The 21150-nt window shown below is 40.2% G+C and overlaps 1 protein-coding gene across 3 annotated transcripts in view; it reads left to right on the top strand.

Annotated features, from left to right (window-relative positions):
* Window positions 1-21150, top strand: part of RETREG1 (reticulophagy regulator 1) — a 156625-nt gene that overhangs the window by 41382 nt on the left and 94093 nt on the right. For all 3 annotated transcript variants that reach the window (XM_077116880.1, XM_077116881.1, XM_077116882.1), the window contains exons 2-3: window positions 9111-9217; window positions 15086-15116. In XM_077116880.1, coding sequence (XP_076972995.1) covers window positions 9111-9217; window positions 15086-15116 — 138 coding nt within the window. The remainder of the gene's footprint in view (window positions 1-9110; window positions 9218-15085; window positions 15117-21150) is intronic.

The following is a 21150-nucleotide window of genomic DNA, read 5'->3' as shown; positions in this document are numbered from 1 at the left end:
ATGATAGGTATCATCACTGTGTAATGCCTGACAAATTAATAGGTAGCTAAATTGATTTATAGAGTCAATGGAATATCAATTAAAATTCCAAAAACTTATTTTTCAGAAATTGAAAAACCAATAACCAAATTTATCTGGAAGGGCAGAGTGCCCTGAATAACTAAAAATATCCTGAGAAAGAAAAATGAAGTCGGAGGTCTCACACTACCTGACTTTTAGGCATATTACGAAGTTACAGTGGTCAAAACAGCATGGTACTGGCATAAAGATAGATATACTGACCAATGAAACTGAAAAGAGTGTTCAGATATAGACCCTCTCATCTATGGACAATTGATCTTTGATAAGGCAGTCAAGCCAACTCACCTGGGACAGAACAGTCTCTTCAATAAATGGTACCTAGAGAACTGGATCTTCACATCCAAAAAAATGAAAGAGGATCCATATCTCACACCCTATACAAAAAATTAACTCAAAATGGGTCAAAGACCTAAACATTAGATCTAAAACCATAAAACTTTTAGAAGAAAATGTAGGGAAATATCTTATAAATCTTATAATAGGAGATGGTTTCCTAGATCTTACACCCAAAGCACGAGCATTGAAGAAATAAATAAATAAATGGGAACTTCTCAAAATTAAACACTTTTGTGCATCAAAGAACTTTGTCAGAAAGTAAAAAGATAGCCTACACAATGGGAGACAATATTTGGAAATGATATATCAGATAAAGGTCTAATATCCAGAATATATAAAGAGATTGTTCAACCCAACAACAAAAAGACAAACAACCCAATTACAAAATGGACAAAAGACTTGAACAGACATTTCTTAGAAGAGGAAATATAGATGGCCAAAAGGCATGTGAAAAGATGCCCAATTTCCCTAGCTGTTAGGAGAATGCAAATCAAAACCACAATGAGATATCATCTCACACCCACTAGAGTGGCCATTATTAATAAAACAGAAAATGACAGGTGCTGGAGAGAATGTGAAGAAAGGGGCACACTTATCCACTGTTGGTAGGAATGTAAAATGGTACAACTGCTGTGGAAGACAGTTTGGCGTTTCCTCAGGAAGCTAAGTATAGAATTGCCATATGATCCGGAAATACCATTCCTAGGTATATACTCAGAGGACATGAGGGCAAGGACACAAACAGACATTTGCACACCAATGCTTACAGCAGCATTATTTACACTTGCCAAGAAATAGAAACAAAATGTCCATCAACAGACGAGTGGCTAAACAAGCTGTGGTACATACATACAATGGAATATTATGCAGCTATAAGACAGAATAAAATTATGAAGTATGTAACAACATGGATGGACCTTGAGGACTGTTCTAGTTTGCTAGCCACTTGATCCTTGCCTGGGATGTAGAGGGGATGTCTTGAGCCCTTTGGAGTTGCTGTGGCTATGCCTTACAATTGGGGTCTTTTGGCAGCCAGGTCTCTGGGTCAAAGCCCTGTCATGACCTGATTTTTCTAATCCTGGAATTTTATAACTTCCATACTAAGAGAATAACTAATGTTCTTCATTTCTTTGGCTGGTTTTGTATTTCTTTGGGTTTTAGAGATACATAAATATCTTCCAGGCTAGCTGGAAGGGTCTTTAAGCTTGAGGGAATTTTCGGTGGCTGCTGGGGTTTTGCCTGACTCTGGAGTCATGGTTTCTATGAAGGCCACTCTACTGGAATGCACCCATCTAAAATCTGCAGAACCCCAGCCTCCTGAGGTGCCGCACAAGTCAAACTGTGGGCCACAACTCACTTGTGGGTCCTGAGCTAGTGTAGTGAGTCACAGCTAGCATTAGAAAATATAATAGAACCGAGTGGATCAAATCCAAAGACATTGCAAGTTGTAAGAATAAGTATTATTTTTTAAAACTGTGGTTGCATTTATATGTTTCTCGATGCAAAAATATTTCTTACAGTGGGTCACTGTCAGCAATTTTAATGTGAAGTGGGAGAAGCTGGTAGGGGAAGGCGCATGGACAATAGCAAGAATTAATCATGACCTGATAGTGAAGAGATAGGCCAAAATCGAAACAAATGCAAAAAATACCACCAATTAAATAAAAGACTAAGAATTCAGCAAGTGTTGGTCCCTTAGTGGAAGGACACAGTATTATTACTGAAGAAATGGATGGTAGGTGTGCAGAAAAGAAGGCCCAAGACTGTCACCTTTAGAAAGTTCTGCTTGCAAGGTGGGCCCTTGGCTGGCATTTGGGAATTTGGATTTCTAGAGGGTTGCCACCGCTCTCACTGTGCCTGAATTGTTTGTGCCAATGGCATGGTTTCTGCTGAACACCTACCTTCCTCCTGGGTACACAAGGAGGCACAAGGCACAAGGCAGAGGGTGCCATCCCATCAGCCCCCAAAAATAGCCCTGGCACTGAGTCTTCAGTGAGCTTCCCCAGTAGATAGCATTTCACAGGTCACAACACCTGGCTGAAGGAAAGAAGTGCTTGTCATTCTTTATGTTCTTTTACTGCGGTGAATCTTAGCCAAAGGTATGACACTGTGCTGGGGCTTGTGGGTTCTCCTAGTGGATCTTGGAACTTGGGGGCTGGTCTTGGAGCTCCCCAACACAAGAGCCAGTGTGGGTTATCTTACGTGCCTAATTCCTTCACCCTGTGCTTCTTGGTGTCCATTTTATTCCCGTTTTTTGTAGCACAGTGCCTGGTCCAATGTAGGTCATCCATATATAAATATTTACTGAATGCAAATGCCAGTAATTAGATCACCTGTTTCAGAGGACCTGGGGGGTGCAGGGTCCTGGCCCTGGAAATCTCTATTGTAACAAGACTTCCAGGACAGCCAACCGGGTGGCAGTTGCAGACCTCTGTCTACAGCAAAAATAAAACACCTGTTTGTAATCATCCCCAAAAAGTTCATCAACTAGTGAATGGATAAATAAGTACTAAACCTTCCATACAATGGAATACAAATGTAGTCAAATGCAACAAGCGACTGATATATGTAACAATGTGGATGAATCTCAAAAGTATTATCTAAGTGAAAGAAGCCAAATGCGAAAGGCTATGTCATATACTATTCTATTTTACGACATTCTGGAAAAGGGAAAGCTGTAAGGATAGAAATCAGATGAGTGGTTACCAGAAGCTGGAGGTGAGGGGAAAGAGTTGACTATAGAAGAAAATGAGGAAACTTTTGGGGATAATGAAAATATTCTATTTCTTGTTTCTTTTTTTTTTAATTTTATTAATTAATAAAAATTATAAGAAACAAACATTCCCAACACATAACACTCAGCAATTCACAATATCATCACATAGTTGCATATTCATCATCATGATCATTTCCCAGAACATTAGCATCAATTCAGAAAAAGAAATTAAAAGACAACAGAAAAATATAACAAACAGAAAAAAAAAATTTTACAGACCATACCCCTTACTGATCCCTTTCACTGATCACTAGCATTTCAAACTAAATCTATTTTAACATTTGTTCCCCCTATTATTTATTTTTATTCCATATGTTCCTCTCATCTGTTGACAAGGTAGATAAAAGGAGCATCAGACACAAGGTTTTCATAATCACACAGTCACATTGTGAAAGCTGTATCATTATACAATCATCATCAAGAAACATGGCTACTGGAACTCAGCTCTACATTTTCAGGCAGTTCCCTCCAGCCTCTCCATTACATCTTGGATAACAAGGTGATATCTACTTAATGCATAAGAATAACCTCCAGGATAACCTCTCGACTCTGTTTGGAATCTCTCAGCCGTTGACACTTTGTCTCATTTCCCTCTTCCCCCTTTTGGTCGAGAAGGTTTTCTCAATCCCTTGATGCTGGGTCTCAGCTCATTTTGGGGTTTCTGTCCCATGCTTCCAGGAAGATCCACACCCCTTGTAATCATGTCCCATGTAGACAGGGGGAGGTGGTGAGTCTGCTTGCTGTGTTGGCTGGAGAGAGAGGCCACATCTGAACAACAAAAGAGGTTCTCTTGGGGGTGACTCTTAGGCCTAATTTTAAGTGGGCTTGACCTATCCCTTGTGGGGTTAAGTTTCATATGAAGAAACCCCAAGCCTGGGGGCTCATCCTATAGCTTTGGTTGTCCACACTGCTTGTGAGAATATCAAGAATTCAACTTGGGGAAGTAGAGTTTTCCCCCGTTCCCACCATTCCCCGAAGGGGACTTTGCAAATACTTTTGCACTCACTGATCAAATCACTCTGGGATTCATCAGGGCATCACCTGGACAAACCAACAAAATCTCATGTCCTATACAAAGTTCCATGTACTTAAGGTGTTCAATCAACTATCTACATAAGTTATATTAGGAGATGCACTAGTCAAAGTACAGATTTGTACCAAATAAACATTTTTTGCTTTAGTCTCACACATTAGTTGAAATTTAAAAATATTAAGTACCATCTATTTTCAGCACACTGCAGTAATGACATTCTTTTGTTCTCCCTCATGTAAAAACATTTTTTAAATTTGTACATTTAATCACTATCATTATACACTCTAGGCATTCCTAGATTACACCATCTCAATCTTTATCGTCTATCTTTCTTTGTGATTTTATTTATGCCCCAGCCCTCCTCCCTCTATCATTCTCATATGCAGCTTCATTCAGTGTTTTAACATAATCGTATTATAGTTAGGTAATATTGTGCTGTCCATTTCTGAGTTTTTATATTCAGTCCTGTTGCACAATCTGTATCCTTTCAGCTCCAATTACCCAATATCTCACCCTATTTCTATCTCCTGATGGTCTCTGTTACCAAGGAAGTATTCCAAGTTTATTCACTAATGTCAGTTCATATCAGTGAGACCATACAGTGTTTGTCCTTTTGTTTCTGGCTAATCACACTCAGCATAATGTCCTTAAGGTCCATTCATGCTGTTATATACTTCATAACTTTATTCTGTCTTACAGCTGCATAATATTCCATCTTCTATAAATGTCACAGTTTGTTTAGTCAACTCTCTGTTGATGGACATTTTGGCTGTTTCCATCTCTTGGTAATTGTTAATAATGCTGCTATAAACATTGGTGTGTAGATGTCTGTTTGTGTCCTTGGCCTCGTGTCCTTTGAGTAGAGACAGCATATAGATGGGTTCTGTTCCCTAATGCATTCTGCCAGACTATGTCTTTTGATTGGAGAGTTTAATTCATTAACATTCAGTGTTATTACTGCATGGGTAGTACTTTCTTCTACTATTTTGCCTTCTGGATTTTATATGTCAAATATAATTTTCCTTCTTTTTAGCTTTACTCATAGTCTTCCTTTCTACACTCTTCTCCACACCTCTCTCTTCTGTCTTTGTATCTGTCTCTAGTGTTCCCTTTAGTATTTCTTGCAGAGCTGATCTCTTGGTGACAAATTCTCTCAGTGATTTTTTGTCTGAAAATGTTTTAATTTCTCCCTCATTTTCGAAGGACAATTTTGCTGGATATAGAATTCTTGGTTGGCAGTTTTTCTCTTTTAATAATTTAAGTATATTATCCCACTGTCTTCTCGCCTCCATGGTTTCTGCTGAGAGATCTGCGCATAGTCTTATTGGGCTTCCCTTGTATGTGATGGATTGCTTTTCTCTTACTGCTTTCAAGAACCTCTCTTTTTTTTGACCTCTGACATTCTGATTATTAAATGTCTTAGAGTTTGTCTATTTGGATCTATTCTCTTTGGGGTACGCTGCACTTCTTGGATCTGTAATTTTAAGTCTTTCATAAGAGTTGGGAAATTTTCAGTGATAATTTCCTCCATTAGTTTTTCTCCTCCTTTTCCCTTCTCTTCTCCTTCTGGGACACCCACAACACGTATATTCGTGTGCTTCATATTGTCATTCAATTCCCTGAGTCCCTGCTCATATTTTTCCATTTTTTCCCTGTAGTTTCTGTTTCTTGTCGGATTTCAGATGTTCCATCTTCCAGTTTAGAAATCCTATGTTCTGTCTCTCGAAATCTACCATTGTAGGTTTCCATTGTTTTTTTCATCTCTTCTACTGTGTCTTTCATTCCCATAAGTTCTGTGATTTGTTTTTTCAGACTTTCAGTTTCTTTTTTGTTCTTTCCTTGCCTTCTTTATATCCTTTCTCAATTCATTGATTTGGTTTTTGATGAGGTTTTCCATGTCTGTTCGTATATTCTGAATTAATTGTTTCAGCTCCTGTATGTCATTTGAATTGTTGGTTTGTTCCTTTGACTGGGCCATATCTTCAATTTTCCTAGTGTGATTTGTTATTTTTTGCTGGCGTCTAGGCATTTAATTACCTTAAGTAGTTTATTCTGGAGATTGCTTTCACTTCTTTTATCTAGGGTTTTCTTGCTGGATGAATTTGTTGTCTCTCTGTTCTTTGACATTCCGTTCAGCTTTATCTGGACCTTTAGCTTAAGTTTTGTTTAACAGAGGAGAATTTTTCAGTTCTTGTTTTCTTGTTTCTTGCCCTGCTTGTGTGGTACCTTTCCCCCCCACACACTTAGGAGGGTCTACTTAGATATTTTAGACCCCAGCCAGATTTTCCCAGACCAAACTTGCCTCCTATCAGGAGGAAAGAGTCACCTGCATCGGTTTTCCCTGAGGGTAAGACCCAGCAGGTTGAATGACTTTCCTGTGAAGTCTCTGGACTCTGTTTTCCTTATCCTGCCCTGTGTGTGAGACTTGTCTGACTGCAGGTCCCACCAGCATAAGATGATGCGGTACCTTTAACTTTGGCAGACTCTCCCTGCTGGGGGCATAGTGGAGACAGAGGAGAGGTTGTAGGCTGGTTTTAATGGCTTCAAATTACCAAGCCCTGGTGTCTGAATTCCTTGATGGAGGGATTCCACCTGGGTGGGGCTTCACCCCTCCCCTGGGGAAGGCACAAGCTCTAGATAAACCCCCAAAAGAGCTCACTTCTGCCTATGCCTGGGGCAGTTGCAGCCTGAAAAGTCCTGCCGCTGTATCCAGAGGCAGTCAAGCCTTTGTAGATACACAGCCACGAAAACCTCTGTTTCCTTCTTTTTTTCCCCCCTTTTTCTGCCAGTCCTGCCCCCTTGGCTCTGGGGCAAAAATGAGCAACCTCCACTTTGGTCAGGTTCACCTAAGCTGGGAGCCTATTTTTAGTAGTCTGAATTTGTTAATTACTTCCACAATTGGCATTTGATTGTGCCCAGTCCCTGCTGCTGGTAAAGTCCTTTCCTTTCCCCTCTGGGAAGCGGCCTGTGGGGGAGGGGTGGTGGCCCCCACAGCTTTGGGAACTCATGGTTCTGGGGGTGCTCGCAGCCGGTTCAGCTGGTCCAGACTGGGGTACGCTGTGTGTCCGGTCACTATCGTGGCTCCGGGAGCTGTTCTGTACTGTTTCTGGTTATTCAGTAGTTGTTCCAGAGGACGAACTAAAATGTGCACGTTGTTAAGCCTCCATCTTGACCCGGCAATATTCTATTTCTTGATTGTGGTGGGACACAGTTGTATATGGGTGATCAAAACTCATAGAACTGTAAAACTCAAAAGAATAAATTTTACTATATGGAAATTAATCTCAATGAAAGTGGCCAAAAAAACACTAGTCTTTCCCCTCATGTTACTGGTCTGTCCCCTCGTTTTACTGGTCCAGGTCATGCATATATCTAACAGAAGCAGAACTAGAATTTGGGTTGCCCACTTTCAGTAGAGGGCTTTAGCCACAGCTTCACCAAGCATCTCATGTTGAGCCATTTTTCACCAAACTTATTATGTGACCTTCTACTAGGTGTCCTTGACTTCATGCCACCTCCTTTCCTCGCCTCATCCTTTCTGCTGCCCCCTAGAGTATCTTCCTAAATTGCTTTCCATATCATTTTCTTGCTCTATACCTTTGGCTTTCTCTCTGTTGCCCATAGCATAGACACCTACTGGCATATGTATCATTTGAGGCCTGCCACGATCTGTCCCCCAGCCTGTCTGCTCAATCTCTTCTTTCTTTGCCAGTCTCCCAACTCTCTTCTTTATTTATCTCTTTCCTCCTGCTGGGGCCACCCTAGTAAACCTCACTTTTTTCTGACTCTGATTTTCTGTTCGTGTGCCTTCCAATTGAACACTCTCTGTTTTCTTCTGAATTGCACCCATCCTCATAGACTATGTCTTCTATAAATGCTTTCCCTGACTTGGAGTTAATCATCCCTTCTTCCTCTGTGCTTCTATTTGCATTCTGCTCATACTGTTACTACACATAAGAGTCGTGGCCCTGGACTTTGTTAGCTTGACCTGGTGTTTGACTCTCTGATGAGAAACTAAGTGCCTTGAGGACCATGGTCATGTGCTCTTTACTTCTCTCTGTACCCTCCAGCACCTCATAACTAGTATCAAATGACTTACATGTGTTAATTTTTCAGTGAGTTAATGATTAATATGAATTGGAAGCTTGGCCATTAATTTGAGTCAAACAGGGGTTTCAACCTTTAGTCGCAGATGAAGACTCAAAGCTCACTGTCATTTCTTTGGTACTCCATGCCAAACCAAAAAACACTGCAGGGTTTGTGTGCTGTTCATGCTAAAGAATTTTTTTTATTCGTTTCCCTCCGGAGAGGAGGGGGTCAGGTGGACAAAAAGGTAGTGATCTTAAAAAGAAAAGTTAGCAAACAGTATCATTAATAGCTGCTATTTTTAAGAAATGGGATTGGAGAGGGTGGAATCAGGGAAATGAATGTGACATTGAAAAAAAAATACAGGACTGCAAGTAAAGGGGATCTACTGGGAACCCTCTATGTGGACTAGAAACCCCTGCAGCTCTGCCTCTTTAGCCACATCATAATTCTGCTTCACATCAGTTCCATTCTCCATCTGCTAATGGAGAAACTCAGCACTGCTAGTGATATTTGGGCCATACCCAAGATAGCAAATCCTTTGCTCAAATTAGAGTATGAAACAGAAAGCCCAGCACAAAAGCACATGTGGGTCAAGCGTTTTTATTCTGCTGACTTTGATGCTGTCATACAACTTTCATTCGGTCACCTTGGGACAATTTTTGAGCAGAACCAAAAGAAAAAGTAACCATTGAATGCATTTTTTGTTTTTATGGCAGGAAGCAAAACCTAATAAAAAAAGAAAAGATTAAAAATCCCCAAATTGAAATAATGGTTTGTCTGGTCTTGCTTTTCCAGGTTCCTTGCATTGACTCCATGGAGAGTGTATCACCTGATATCGGTCATAATGCTTGGGCGTGTTATTATGCAAATAATAAAGGATATGATTTTGTCTAGAACAAGAGGTAAGAAAACCCACATTTTCTTTGTATGCTAAATATTTAATTTTCTAGATCCTCAATGTCTGATCTTTGTATAGGTATATTAACCAATTAGTCCTTTGAAAAGGAATAAAACAGTGGGCATTGACTTTGCCATTATCAATGTAATTATTTAACTGATGTCAGCCTTAGTCTTAATTGCTGTTCCTAGGCAAATGTTTGTGTGTTCTGATTTTTCTTCTTATACTAAGTACTTTTACTTTAAATACCATTCTGATATTTAGGTAGGCTGCAGTGAAGATAATCATTAAATATTTATTACATCCCACAGTATAAAACTGGGCCTTGGGGGGCGGGCCACGGTGGCTCAGCAGGCAGGAACGCTTGCCTGCCGTGCCCAAGGACCCGGGTTCGATTCCCGGTGCCTGCCCATGTAAAAAAAGAGGGGAAAAAAAACCCCCAAAAAACTGGGCCTTGGGAAATAGACTCACACTCTCTGGCTCTAGAGGAGGAGCTGTTCCTGGCCTCTTCCAGCGTCTGGTGGCTGCTGGCATTCCTTGGCTTGGAGCCACATCACTCCAATCTCAGCCTCTGTGGGCACATTGCCCTCCTCTTCCATCTGTGTCATATCTCCCTCTGCCTTGCTCTTCTGAGTCTACTTGTGATTGCATTTGGGACCCACCCCAATAACCCAGAATAACTTCCCATGTTCGGATGCTTAACTTAATTGCATCTACAAGACCCTTTTCCTATACGGGGTCACATTCACAGGTTCCAGGGATCAGGACCTGACATCCTTGGGGCCCTTATTCAGCCCGCTGCACATTATGAATCTTTTGATTCTGTGAGTTGGGAAAAGCCATCCTCACCCCACGGGACTGCATGATAATTAAATACAGGCATAAAGCAGGTATGACTTGTGCATGCTAGCTGTCCACACCATTGAACCCTGACATACTCCAAACAACGTGGGGTTTGTTCATTCATCATCGCTGTGTGCTCAGTGCCTTCATGGCCAGAGCCTGATATGGGTGTTGAGGACCCAGTGGTCCTCCTCATCTGCCAGCCTCTGCCTCCGTGAGCTCTCACACTCCATCCTGTGGGGCATCCATGCGTCAGCAGCAGAGTGACATTGCTCTGAATACAACATTTCTATTCCATGAAAAAAAAAAAAGACACACAGGATTAATTTATAGTACTAGTAGTTCTTTCCCAAGTTTTTTCCAGTCTCCTATGATTATGAAGACAATGCTTCATGCCTTGGCTTCCTTTTTTTTTTTTTTTTTTTTTTTTTAAAGACAGAGAGAAGGAAGGAAGGAAGGAAGAAAGGGAAACATCTTTAAACATTTTCTTGTTTTATTGTATTTTGTTTGTTTGTTTGTTTTTTACATGGGCTGGGGCCGGGAATCGAACCGAGGTCCTCCGGCATGGCAGGCAAGCACTTTGCCTGCTGAGCCACCGCGGCCCGCCCCCTTGGCTTCCTTTAATCAAATCCTTTGGGACAAAGACCCATTTGAGCTCTGTAATAGTTGGCAGGAGCCCTAACTTTGCAGGACTTTCAGCCCAGGGAATTGCTGTGATGAATTGCTTTCTGGGAGGCACAAAATCAGCATCAAGTTGGCTCCAAATGCACTTATGATGACTCCATGGCTTCAGCCAAAACCATCAGTGCTTTCATGAGACAGCTTACAGCAGCAAGAGCCCAAGGACGGCCAAATCATAAAGGCTCAGGGACAGTTTTTTCACTCTCAACTGTCCACATCTCATGGCATTTTTGGTGAAAGATAGTAAACTTCTATGGTTAAGAATTTAATTATCTCCCTCCTCCTCAATTATTATCCTTTATACTATCTTAGATGTTCAGAATGAACTAGTTGGCCAGAAAAAAAAAATCAGGGGTGCCATCTTGTGAGTTAAACTTTGTAAAACATAGAGGAGCCCACTGGGTTGTGAGTCATCATTATAAGAAACCTCTAGCAGTGATGGACTCCTCTCATACCTTTATCTCACACCCTGCCTGAAGCCCTTCTCCTGGGCTGTGGGGCACTTTTTTTGTGTGTGGGAAACTCCTCCTGCACCTCTAAACTTTTCCTTGGCCACCTTTTCCTTCTTTCTCATTGCCACTGGATATTTTTAATTAAGGTCTTCTTCAACCTGGGCCAGTTCTCCTTCCCCTGCCCTGAGTGGTGAGGGTGAGGAGTCAGCAGGTCACCACACTGCTCCCCAGAGCCACCCTGGGAGCAGTTCAACCTGTATCTCTTACGCGTTTCCTCCCGTGAAACCTACACTCTCCACCTCTGCCTCGTTCCCATCACCCTGATCACTGCTGAGAATGGACCCAGCAGGGATGCTGCTGCTCTATGTCCATACACTTTGTTCTCTGGCATTCTACCTTCTTCCCTGGTGGCCTGTCCAGTGGCCTGGATTTGGTCACTGACAGGTGTGGCCTCATTTTTTTGTTTAACTTTTTAGTTGGAAACAATTTCAAATTTGCAGGACAGTTGCAAAAATAATACGAATATCATACAGAGAACGCATACATACCTTCCCAGATCCACCCCTTCCTTCCTTCCTTCCATTTTCTGATCATCTGAGAGCAGATTGCACACATCATACTCTTTCAACACAATGCTTCCATGTGTGTTTCCTATGAACAAGGATATAAGTGGCAGTTATCAAGTTCAAGAAATATAAAAATTACTAGGATGAGATTTTTTAAAAAGTTGTTGGACTCCCTCATTTTTGAAAGACAGTTTTGCTGGATACAGAATTCTTCGTTGGCAGTTTTTTGTCTTGAGCACTTTATGTCTTCTCACTGCCTTCTTGCCTGCATGGTGTTTGATGAGAAATCAAAGCTTAATATTATTGAGGCTCCCTTGTATGTGACACATTCTTTCTCTCTTGTGGCTTTCAAAGTTCTCTCTATGGCACTTGCCAGTTTGAGTATAACTTGACATGGTGCGGTTCAACTTGGATTTATTTTGTTTGGAGTGTGTTGAACATTTTAGATGTGCTTATTCATGTCTTTTGTTATTATGTCAGTCATTAATTCTTTGAATATTCTGTCTCTTTCTTCTTGCTCTAGGCTTCCCACAATGTGTATGTGATATGATTGATTGTCTTGCAGGCTCCTCAGTCTCTTCTCACTTTTCTTCATTCTTTCCTCTTTCTGCTCCTCAGACTGGATGATTTCAGTTGTCTTATCTTCAAGTTCACTGATTCTTCTTCCAGCTCTGATCTGCTGTTGAATCACTCTAGGGAATTTTTAATTCCTGCTAATTGATCTTCAGCTCTGTTTGATTCCTATTCACAATTCCCATCTCTCTATTGATATTCTCTTTGTGTTCTTCTATTGTTTTCCTTTAGTTCTTTGTTCATATTTTCCTTTAGCTGTGTGTATATTTAGGACCATTTTTTTAAAAAAAGTCTTTGAAATGTCCAAGATCTGATCCTCCTCATTGAAGGTTTCTAATGCTTTAACCTTCTCCTTTGCCTGGGCATTACTTCTTTTTTCTTTGTGTGTTTTGTGATTGTTTCATGAAACTTGGACATTTTGATATTTTAATGTGTTATCACTGGAATTTAGACTCTGAGGCATCTGTTTCTTAAGCTTTTGTCCAGCTAGTGTTATGACAGTAATTTCCTTGAAGCCAGGAGCTAACAAAACAAAAAGGAAGAAGAAGAAAAAAAAAAGAAAACACCTTTCCTAGTCTTTGCAGATTGACCTATGTGAATGCTCTGCCTCAGAGCTTACACTCTTACCGTGATTTGGAGAATAGCTCCAGGCCAAAACATAGGGTCTCCCTGATCTGTTCTGCCTATGCATCATATCTTGGCATGGGTGTGTGGCCCTAGGAATCCCCCTCCCACCCCACCACCCACATTTACATAGTTATGGAGGTCCCCTCTTCTTAGGGACAGTTTTCTCATGGTCCTGGACACTGTATAGTATGTCTACAGCTAGCAATCCCTTGTTCTAGGAAGCCACTTGACTATTCTCCCAGGGCATTCTGTAGGAGAGCTCTGGAGCCACCTTCTCCACACAGGGCAAAGTCTGGGACAGTGAGTCCCTCAAGTCACAACCAGACAGATTGGGCCAGGCATATATGCTCCCAGTGTGTGCATCAGGGTTTCTTTGCTCCCTTCAGAACTAGGACAAGGGATCCATACTGAGAGCAGGGCTAGCTCCACACTGAGTTGGCAAGGGGTGGGAGAAGGGCCAGCCAGGGTACCATAAAATCATAATGCTTTTAAATAGACTTTCTCTTGATTCAGCACTTGTTTTGTTACTGCAGTCCTTTAACTGTTTTCTGGAACTTTGAGAAAGATGTTTCTGCCAGCTCTTGTTGTTTCTCAAAGCTTGTATAAGAGGACAAAACTTTTCACTCTACCATTTTGTGTGGAGTCTTATGTGAAGTCATCTTTAACTTTAGCTTTTGATCTTCTGTGTCTCCAGTACCTACAGTCTTTGAAAGTCAAGTCTCAGTGCACCCCTCTGTCACCTCTCCCCAGCCTCTCATTCCTGTTGAACCAGTTCTTTGCTGTCAGTTGGATGCTTTTCCTGCTCAGCCTCCTGCCATTTGTACTGCCCTCAGCCCCATCTTTGTCCTGACTTGTTCTCCCTACTCAGCTCCGACCTGGTCTATGGCCAGTTGCTGCAATGATGCTGTCTCTATCATTCTAAATTTCCTGCTACCTTACCCATCAACCATACATATTTTTTCCAACTTTCAATGATAAAAACAGGCAAACCAGCACCCCAAACTGTTATCTGCTTTCTCCACTCTTGGATCCACTGTTTTCAGGAAAGAGTCACGTGACAAGGTGAGAGAATTTAGTCTATTCAACTTTCTCACTTTAGTTGAGACCTCACTAGGACTTATAATTCCTTGGATTCTTTTGAATTATTTGCTTTGTTTTGATATGCTATCTAATTCCAAAAAGTTTGAAGCAGCTTATAAGTAGCATAAGAAAGAAGACCGTCTAAAAGAGGTCTAGTAAAGGATCAGAAGTCTTAGCGCAGAGAACTTAATTGAGCAACAAATTTATCCTCATGTTCACTGGCAGCCAAAGCTAAAAGGGAAACCAGGTGAATTGCTCAATGCTGGTTTTCTGATAAAAGGATGCAAGCAATTTTGAGAAACTTTTTCCTGGTGCTAAATTTTTAGCACGCAGATCCTTGATTGGAGAGACTGAAGAACATACGGGACAAATCTTTAGTATTTGATGGTAAATGCAGAAACTGCCTCATGGCTATTTTTATACTGCATTTCATCACAGCAGGTGGTATAATAGTAACAAATAGACCTATGAAGACAGAAAGAAAATAAGATGTATATATATATTTTTTTGTGTGTGTGTTTATTTTGTTTGAGCTTAGGTATAATCTTAACACACCTAAAGAATAAACAGATAAAAATTTCCTTTTTCAAATAACAGTTGTCTTAGTTTTCCTTTTGTCAGCACAATTTCAAGGCTCACCTGAAATGCCACCTCTCTGATTGGTGCTTTCTTGAGCATCCACATTCCTTTCTTCTGTGAACTCTCATGCCACTTGGCTGTGCCTCTTGCCTAGTTCCTGCACTACCATCTTGCTTCATATTCATTGGGGTGCATAGTTTATCTTCACCACTTGGCACTAAAGTCCTCCCAGGCAGCGTTTCCACTTCCTGTAGGACCTAGCGCTGAGGTTTGTGTGAAGTAGGAGCTGAAATAGTCTTGGTATCATAAATATATACTGTAATTTTATAGTTTCTAGATTTTAAAGATCTAAGCATTCCACTTTAAGTGGCTTGGAATATTTCTAAGTTGAAGAATGCTTCAAGAGAAAAATATCTTGGTTATTTTTTAAATACCCTGGTTAGTTTCACATTTTACCTCTTCTTATTGCAGGTGCCCAGTTGTGGAGAAGCCTCAGCGAAAGGTAGGGAACTTTCAATGTTGTGTTTAACAGAGGGTAGGGTTGGGGGTAGGTGATCAAGCAGCCAAGATGTATTTCTGAAATAATATTTTAGTGACAGGGACCTAAATCCTGTAGGAATTTACAAACATGTTCCAATAGAGAAAAACAAAAAGAAATTGACTTGAGGACAAGAGTAAAATTGTGACTCGTAAGAAATGGTTCATATTTTGTTACAGTAGTAGACGATATAAATTTGTCAGAGTCACTTTCAAATCTCCACACTAATGTGATTTGGATGTGAAGGGAAGGAGACATTTTCATTTGGGATTTCCTTTTGGAATTCAGTTTGGGACATGCAGATTGCTGGTCTGTTGGAAGAAGAACAGGGCAACGCTGAAGTCTCAGACCTTCTGGAACATTCCAGAAAGGTTAAACTGGCTGTCAGTTCAGAGGACTTAAGGCTGGGGGCAATCAAAGGTTGAGAGATTCTTAGGTGCAATGTTGTAGTAAAAGTTGACCAACTTCTTGATTTCTCACCCAGTCAGGACAAATACAAGCTCCCCTTTCTTTACCATCTTTGTCCTGAGGTAAAGGTGTTGCTTCCAGATGGAAGAGAAAAGGGCTGGGGCAGCTTATCAGGGAAACACAATCTACTTTATGAATCATGCGTATGAGAAGTATGAGAATTAATTTTTTCATAAAATGAGTTTTTTCCCTTGGGATTTATTCTTTATTTGAATCCTGCCTTTAAAATATCCTTGTATTACTTAAAGAGGTGATTGGGGTCCTTGACTTATATCAGAGGTATACATTGTGAAATTCATGCTCAAAAAGTAGGATAAAAAATTCCATCAAAAACCTTGTAAAATACACAGAGTGTTTGTATGTTAAGAATGTTCATGTTTGTATATTGTTTTGGCTTAATAATACAAAGTAAATTAAATTAAAAAAAAAAAAACTTTATGGAAAGCCCATAGTCTCCATATCCTAAGAGGGGCTGGTACTTTATGCAAGAAACTTCTAAATGATCTATTCATGGAAATAATGTTTATTTCAGGTGTGGAGACTAATTTATGACCAATTTACTATGGCTTGCTTGCTCCTTCATTTCTGATACCAAATTATCATTGGATAGAATGCAAACTTGCCAAGAGACTCTGGAGAAGGAAATATTAGATATAGGGAGGAAAATCATTTGCCGGGTAGTTTTCAAGGCCGTGGATAGATTAGCCCTGCCTGGGGAGGGAACCAGCACGGGCTCTGATGGACGTTTGTCTTGAGTGGTTCTTGAACCCAGTGTTCAAAACTGTGTGCCATGTGCGAATAGTTTAAAATTCTCTTTGCATTTTATGGGAATTTCCTTAGGGGAATGTAAAGATGAAGATAAGTCTACGTTAAATTACTTTTTTGAGAGAGTTAGAAAAATAACCATGTGTTTTAGAATTTGTGAAAACGTGTTTTGGGTTTTCTGTCTGTCTGCTTTCATGATTCCATGAACTTTTCTACATTATCATCTTTTAGGAAAAGCACTTTAATTGAGAACTGTAAGAGAACATTATAGCTGGAAATTGCGTCTGGGTTAAGCAGTGTGACTCTGGAAATCCATAAAAGATATCTTTGAAATAAAGATATTTCATAATTCATAAGTATGAATTTCTGTAATTATTTTAGTTGCGTTTGTACACAATAAATTTCTTTGCTGCCAGTCTTTTGCCAGGAATAAAGTGTAGAATAAAGAAGAGAATGAAAAGCAAACTAAGGATTTAAAGCATGGCTGTTAAACAGAAAGTGCATTTCTGGCCCAGTGATTGTATAAATACAGCAGATAAAAAATATTGCATAAATTTCAGATTTGTTTTAAAAATGAATAACAGAAAGTTTGTGTTCATATAAGAAAGCTAATTTGTGTAATTGGAAATGCAAATGTAAGGTATACTGTAAATCATGTGATATAATTTTTACAATCATAATAAAATATGTACATTGACTCATTTAAATTTCCTCTTTACCAGTATTTTAATTTGCCTAACAAATAAAGTTTGAAATACATTTTATATGTGCTCCAAAGCTCTTTAAGACTTAAATAAAAATTCCATTTCTCAAACAACAAAAAAAATTCCATTTCTCAGGCCTCATTAGCAGACGACTAATGCTTTAAAACTTTTTCTACAGTCAAACATTTCCATAATAGGTTTTTTTTGTTATTGCATGGGCAGGCACTGGGAATCGAATCCATAGTAGGTTTTAACCATACAGGGAAACTTTTAAAATGAAATCATCTTAACTACCCATTCTGTAAGGCGTCAAATGTACAGGGTTTATATTTGGAATGATGGAGATGTTTTGGTAAGGGATGCAGGTGATAGCATAAATTTGTGAACATAATTAATAGCACTGAATTATTTGAATCTGGTTAAAAGGGGGAATTTTAAGTTGTATGTGTCAAATATAATTTAAAAATTCCATGGAACTGCACAATACAAATGGTGAATCCTAAATTAAACCATGGACTGTTACAAAAATGTGCTTCCATCAGTTGTAACAAATGTACCACACCACTGCAAGGGGTTAATAATTGAGTGGTATATGGGAATCCTGTATTTTATGCATGATTTTTCTATAAGCCCGCAACTTCTCTAATAGAAAAAAAAATCGTATCATCTTAATCAATTAATTTTGGGCACCTGTAATTTGACAGGGAGAGGCCTTGGGAAAGGATTATTATAGGTCCAAAATTTGCTTCCCAGCTCTGTGCATCTTGCAGGAACACACCTATCTCCTACAGAGGTGCCAGGCCTTGCTAACTAAAGTCCCAAGAGAAAGATTTATAAAGGCAAATGAAGTGGAGTCATTTTTGCTGAGGAACTGAACTATCCATTGGATTCGGTTGGCTTTCTCTCTCTCTCTCCTTAATAGATTTTATTTTAGTTTAGTGTTTTGGGTGCATGGTCTGGGAATCGAACCCAGGTCTCCCACATGGAAAGTGAGTGTTCTACCACTGAACCACCTGTGCACCCCTAGCCCGTTGAGATTTTATTTTTTAGAACAGTTTTAGATTTACAGAAAAATTGAGAACGTAGGACTTCCTGCATATGTGCACAGTTTCCCCGATTATCAGCATTATATGTTAGTGTGGTACATTTGCTACGATCAGTGAACCAGTCTTGATGCATAATTATTACCTAAAGTCTATACCTTATTCAGATTTCCTTACTTTCTGCCCAGTGTCCTTTTTCTGCTCCATGCTCCCATCTGGGATATCACATTTCATTTAATTGTCATGTGTCCTTGGGCTCCTCTTGGCTGTGACAGTTTCTCAGGCTTTCCTTGATTTTTATGACCGTGACAGCTTATGAGGACTGATTGACTATATTGTAGCCCCTTTGTGGAATTTGATATTTTTCTCATGATTCGACTGGAATCATGAATTTTTTTGGGGGAAGACCATGAACCTAGGGGTCCTTTCTCATCATCACATCAAGGGTCCATTCTATCAACATGACCTCTGACTGTTGGTATCGACCGTGATCGCCTGGCCGACGTAATTTTTGTCAGGTTCCTCCAAGTTGGTTCTCTGTTTAGCAGAAGGTCTATTTGGGAAACAGAATTAAGATCAGAAGGCTGTAGATGAGTACAGCGGCAGACAGAGCAAGGGGCTTGGAAGCATGCCGTGGCAGCAGGTACCTGCTGCATCCCTCCAGGCACGCGCCCATCTGGCACCTGGCATCTCAGGTCTGCATTCGGGTCCTGCCCACAGATGCACTGGGCTGCCTTGGATAAGTGTCTTAAGCTTCCTGTTCGTCAGGTGAAGAAACCGAGGCTCGCATCTCTGACGCTGGCTGGAGAAGGATTAGACCAAGCAAGCTACTGTAGTTTCCAAGGACTTCTATAAAAAGGCTGTGTGCTGTTGGATGCCATGCTCTTTTTGATTTGCTGACATTCAGCTTTGCTGGTCAAGGCATTGTCCCTCTTCCTTTTCTGGAGCCCGTGCAGTCGGCAGCCCTTCTGAGTGCACCTCCAAATTAGGCGTGAGAATTTCCACTGTGAGATTCCTCTTAATACAGAAGCTGTTTGAGTATTTGATAATGATTGGGGAAAAATACCAGTGAGTACAGCAGGACCAAGGGACTGCCTTTGCTAATAATTGGGTTTGGCTGGAGAGAGAGTATAGTTCCTTATTTATTATATGGCTTTAAAACAATGTTACAATGTTTCACTACTCTTGTGCCCCAGAGAAGACATGATAAGGGAAATAATCTCTTTTAGAAAGGGTATCATTCACTCCAGAATTTCTATCCTGTACAGTGATTAGGAGCTGGAGTCCTGGTTTTTGTTCCTGACCCTGTAGCTTGGGATTTTGCCTACTTGACTTCTCCCTTGGCTTTAGTTTTCACATCGGCTCAGTTAGGAGGTAAGATGGAATCATCTCAGATATCCCTTCCACGTCTCAAAAGTCTACCGTGGTGGGACTTGCGGAATCCAAGTGCCCCTTTGACATCCTTGTCCTTTCACATTTCTGTTTGGCCCATACCTCTGTCAAATCAACTTAATTCACACCAGAAGGGACTCATTCCTGTGTTCACAGTAGTTTCCATTGTGTAATTGTGTTCGGCTCTTCATTCATCTTGTTGGAAATATAAAAATAAGGTATGCCATGGATTTCTCTCATGGTGATTTGGTGCTTTGTGCATGGTGGTTTTAGCTTCTGACACTGGGCAGTACTTATGTTTTTAACATTGAAAAATTCAAAAACACTTTATTTTAAGGAGAAAATACAGTGACAGAAGGCTCTTGGAGCAGAGCGAGAGGCACTTTTTGCAGGATTATGGTCTCCACTTCCCACCTCTCCCTCACTTGGCTGAATTAGGGTCCCCCTCTCCCACCCAACCTTTGGCCAGCACAACTGAGATTCCCACGCTAGTCAGTAAGGGTCAGCTTTTCCTTTTTGCAGAATGGCAGCCCTTTGTGCTATTCTCAGAAAGAGGCAGGCCTTCCCTCCATGGAGGTTTAATTGGTTCATTTAGAGGGCATTAACTTCACTGTCAAAAAAATTAAGTGGATCAGTGGACAAGCCAGCATTCATAATGCCATTGCAAAGCTTTTAAATGAAATGGAATATCTCCTTTCCCCTCTTCTCTACAACCTTATTTCACAGACTGTTATTTACTCTTTGAAAATGTTTCTTTTGTCTGTGAAACTAAGCTTACAGTATTTCTTCAAGATTTAGCATGAAGTTGGTGGCATATCTGTACACTTAGGTGTAGTTTTCCTGAACAGTTCGAGAGGGTATTTGTGAAGTTGACATGTGTTATGCTTAGCTAGTATATAATATTAAAATCAGGCTCTGATTTCCGATGTTATCATCCACAGTAAAAATCAGACAATTTTAATCGAACGCCATTCACATAGATTTTCATAGCTGGAAAGTTCAAAGTTCGTTCCATGACAATGTGATTCTCAGTGTATGTATTCCAGGAAGGGTAAAAACGTGACCTGTTTCCTTTATAGAAGTTAATCGTATGCTCTGTACTCTGTGAACAGAATTTATACAAACTCTAACCAAACTAGCATCTCTTATGCCTCATTCCTAGTATTGAATTGAAACCTGACCCATGGTATCATAATAACTTTTTATTAATGCAAGAGATATTAACTAGTTGAATAAAACCTCTGGTAAGGGTCAGACATTTTGTACAATTACCTTTTACAAATATAAAATTGTTTTCAGCTTGACCCAGGTTTTCTGAGATATAACTTCACTGACATCTACCAGTCATTCATAATTTTTTTTTACCTACTTTTTTTGATGATTTTGTTTCTTGTACAACCCAGATTAAGGAGTTCTTTGCATGATAAACCTTGTTTTGTTGTTCCTTGCCAACTCACAGAAAATAAAACTTTTTTTATGGTAACCAAATTTTTTGAAAATCACAACTGAGTGTTATGGGACTTTTTTTTTTAGCAGACATTCCAGGAATCCAGAAGCTTCTAGCTGGTTGTTGGCACAGGAAATGGTGGAGGCTTTCCAGTGATGGAATTGGGATATCGGATCTAG

This window comes from Tamandua tetradactyla, chromosome 9, assembly GCF_023851605.1.
Source record: "Tamandua tetradactyla isolate mTamTet1 chromosome 9, mTamTet1.pri, whole genome shotgun sequence".
NCBI classification, from domain to species: domain Eukaryota; kingdom Metazoa; phylum Chordata; class Mammalia; order Pilosa; family Myrmecophagidae; genus Tamandua; species Tamandua tetradactyla.
The sequence above is the reverse complement of the archived record's forward strand: the minus strand, read 5'-3'. Positions and strand labels throughout refer to the sequence as shown.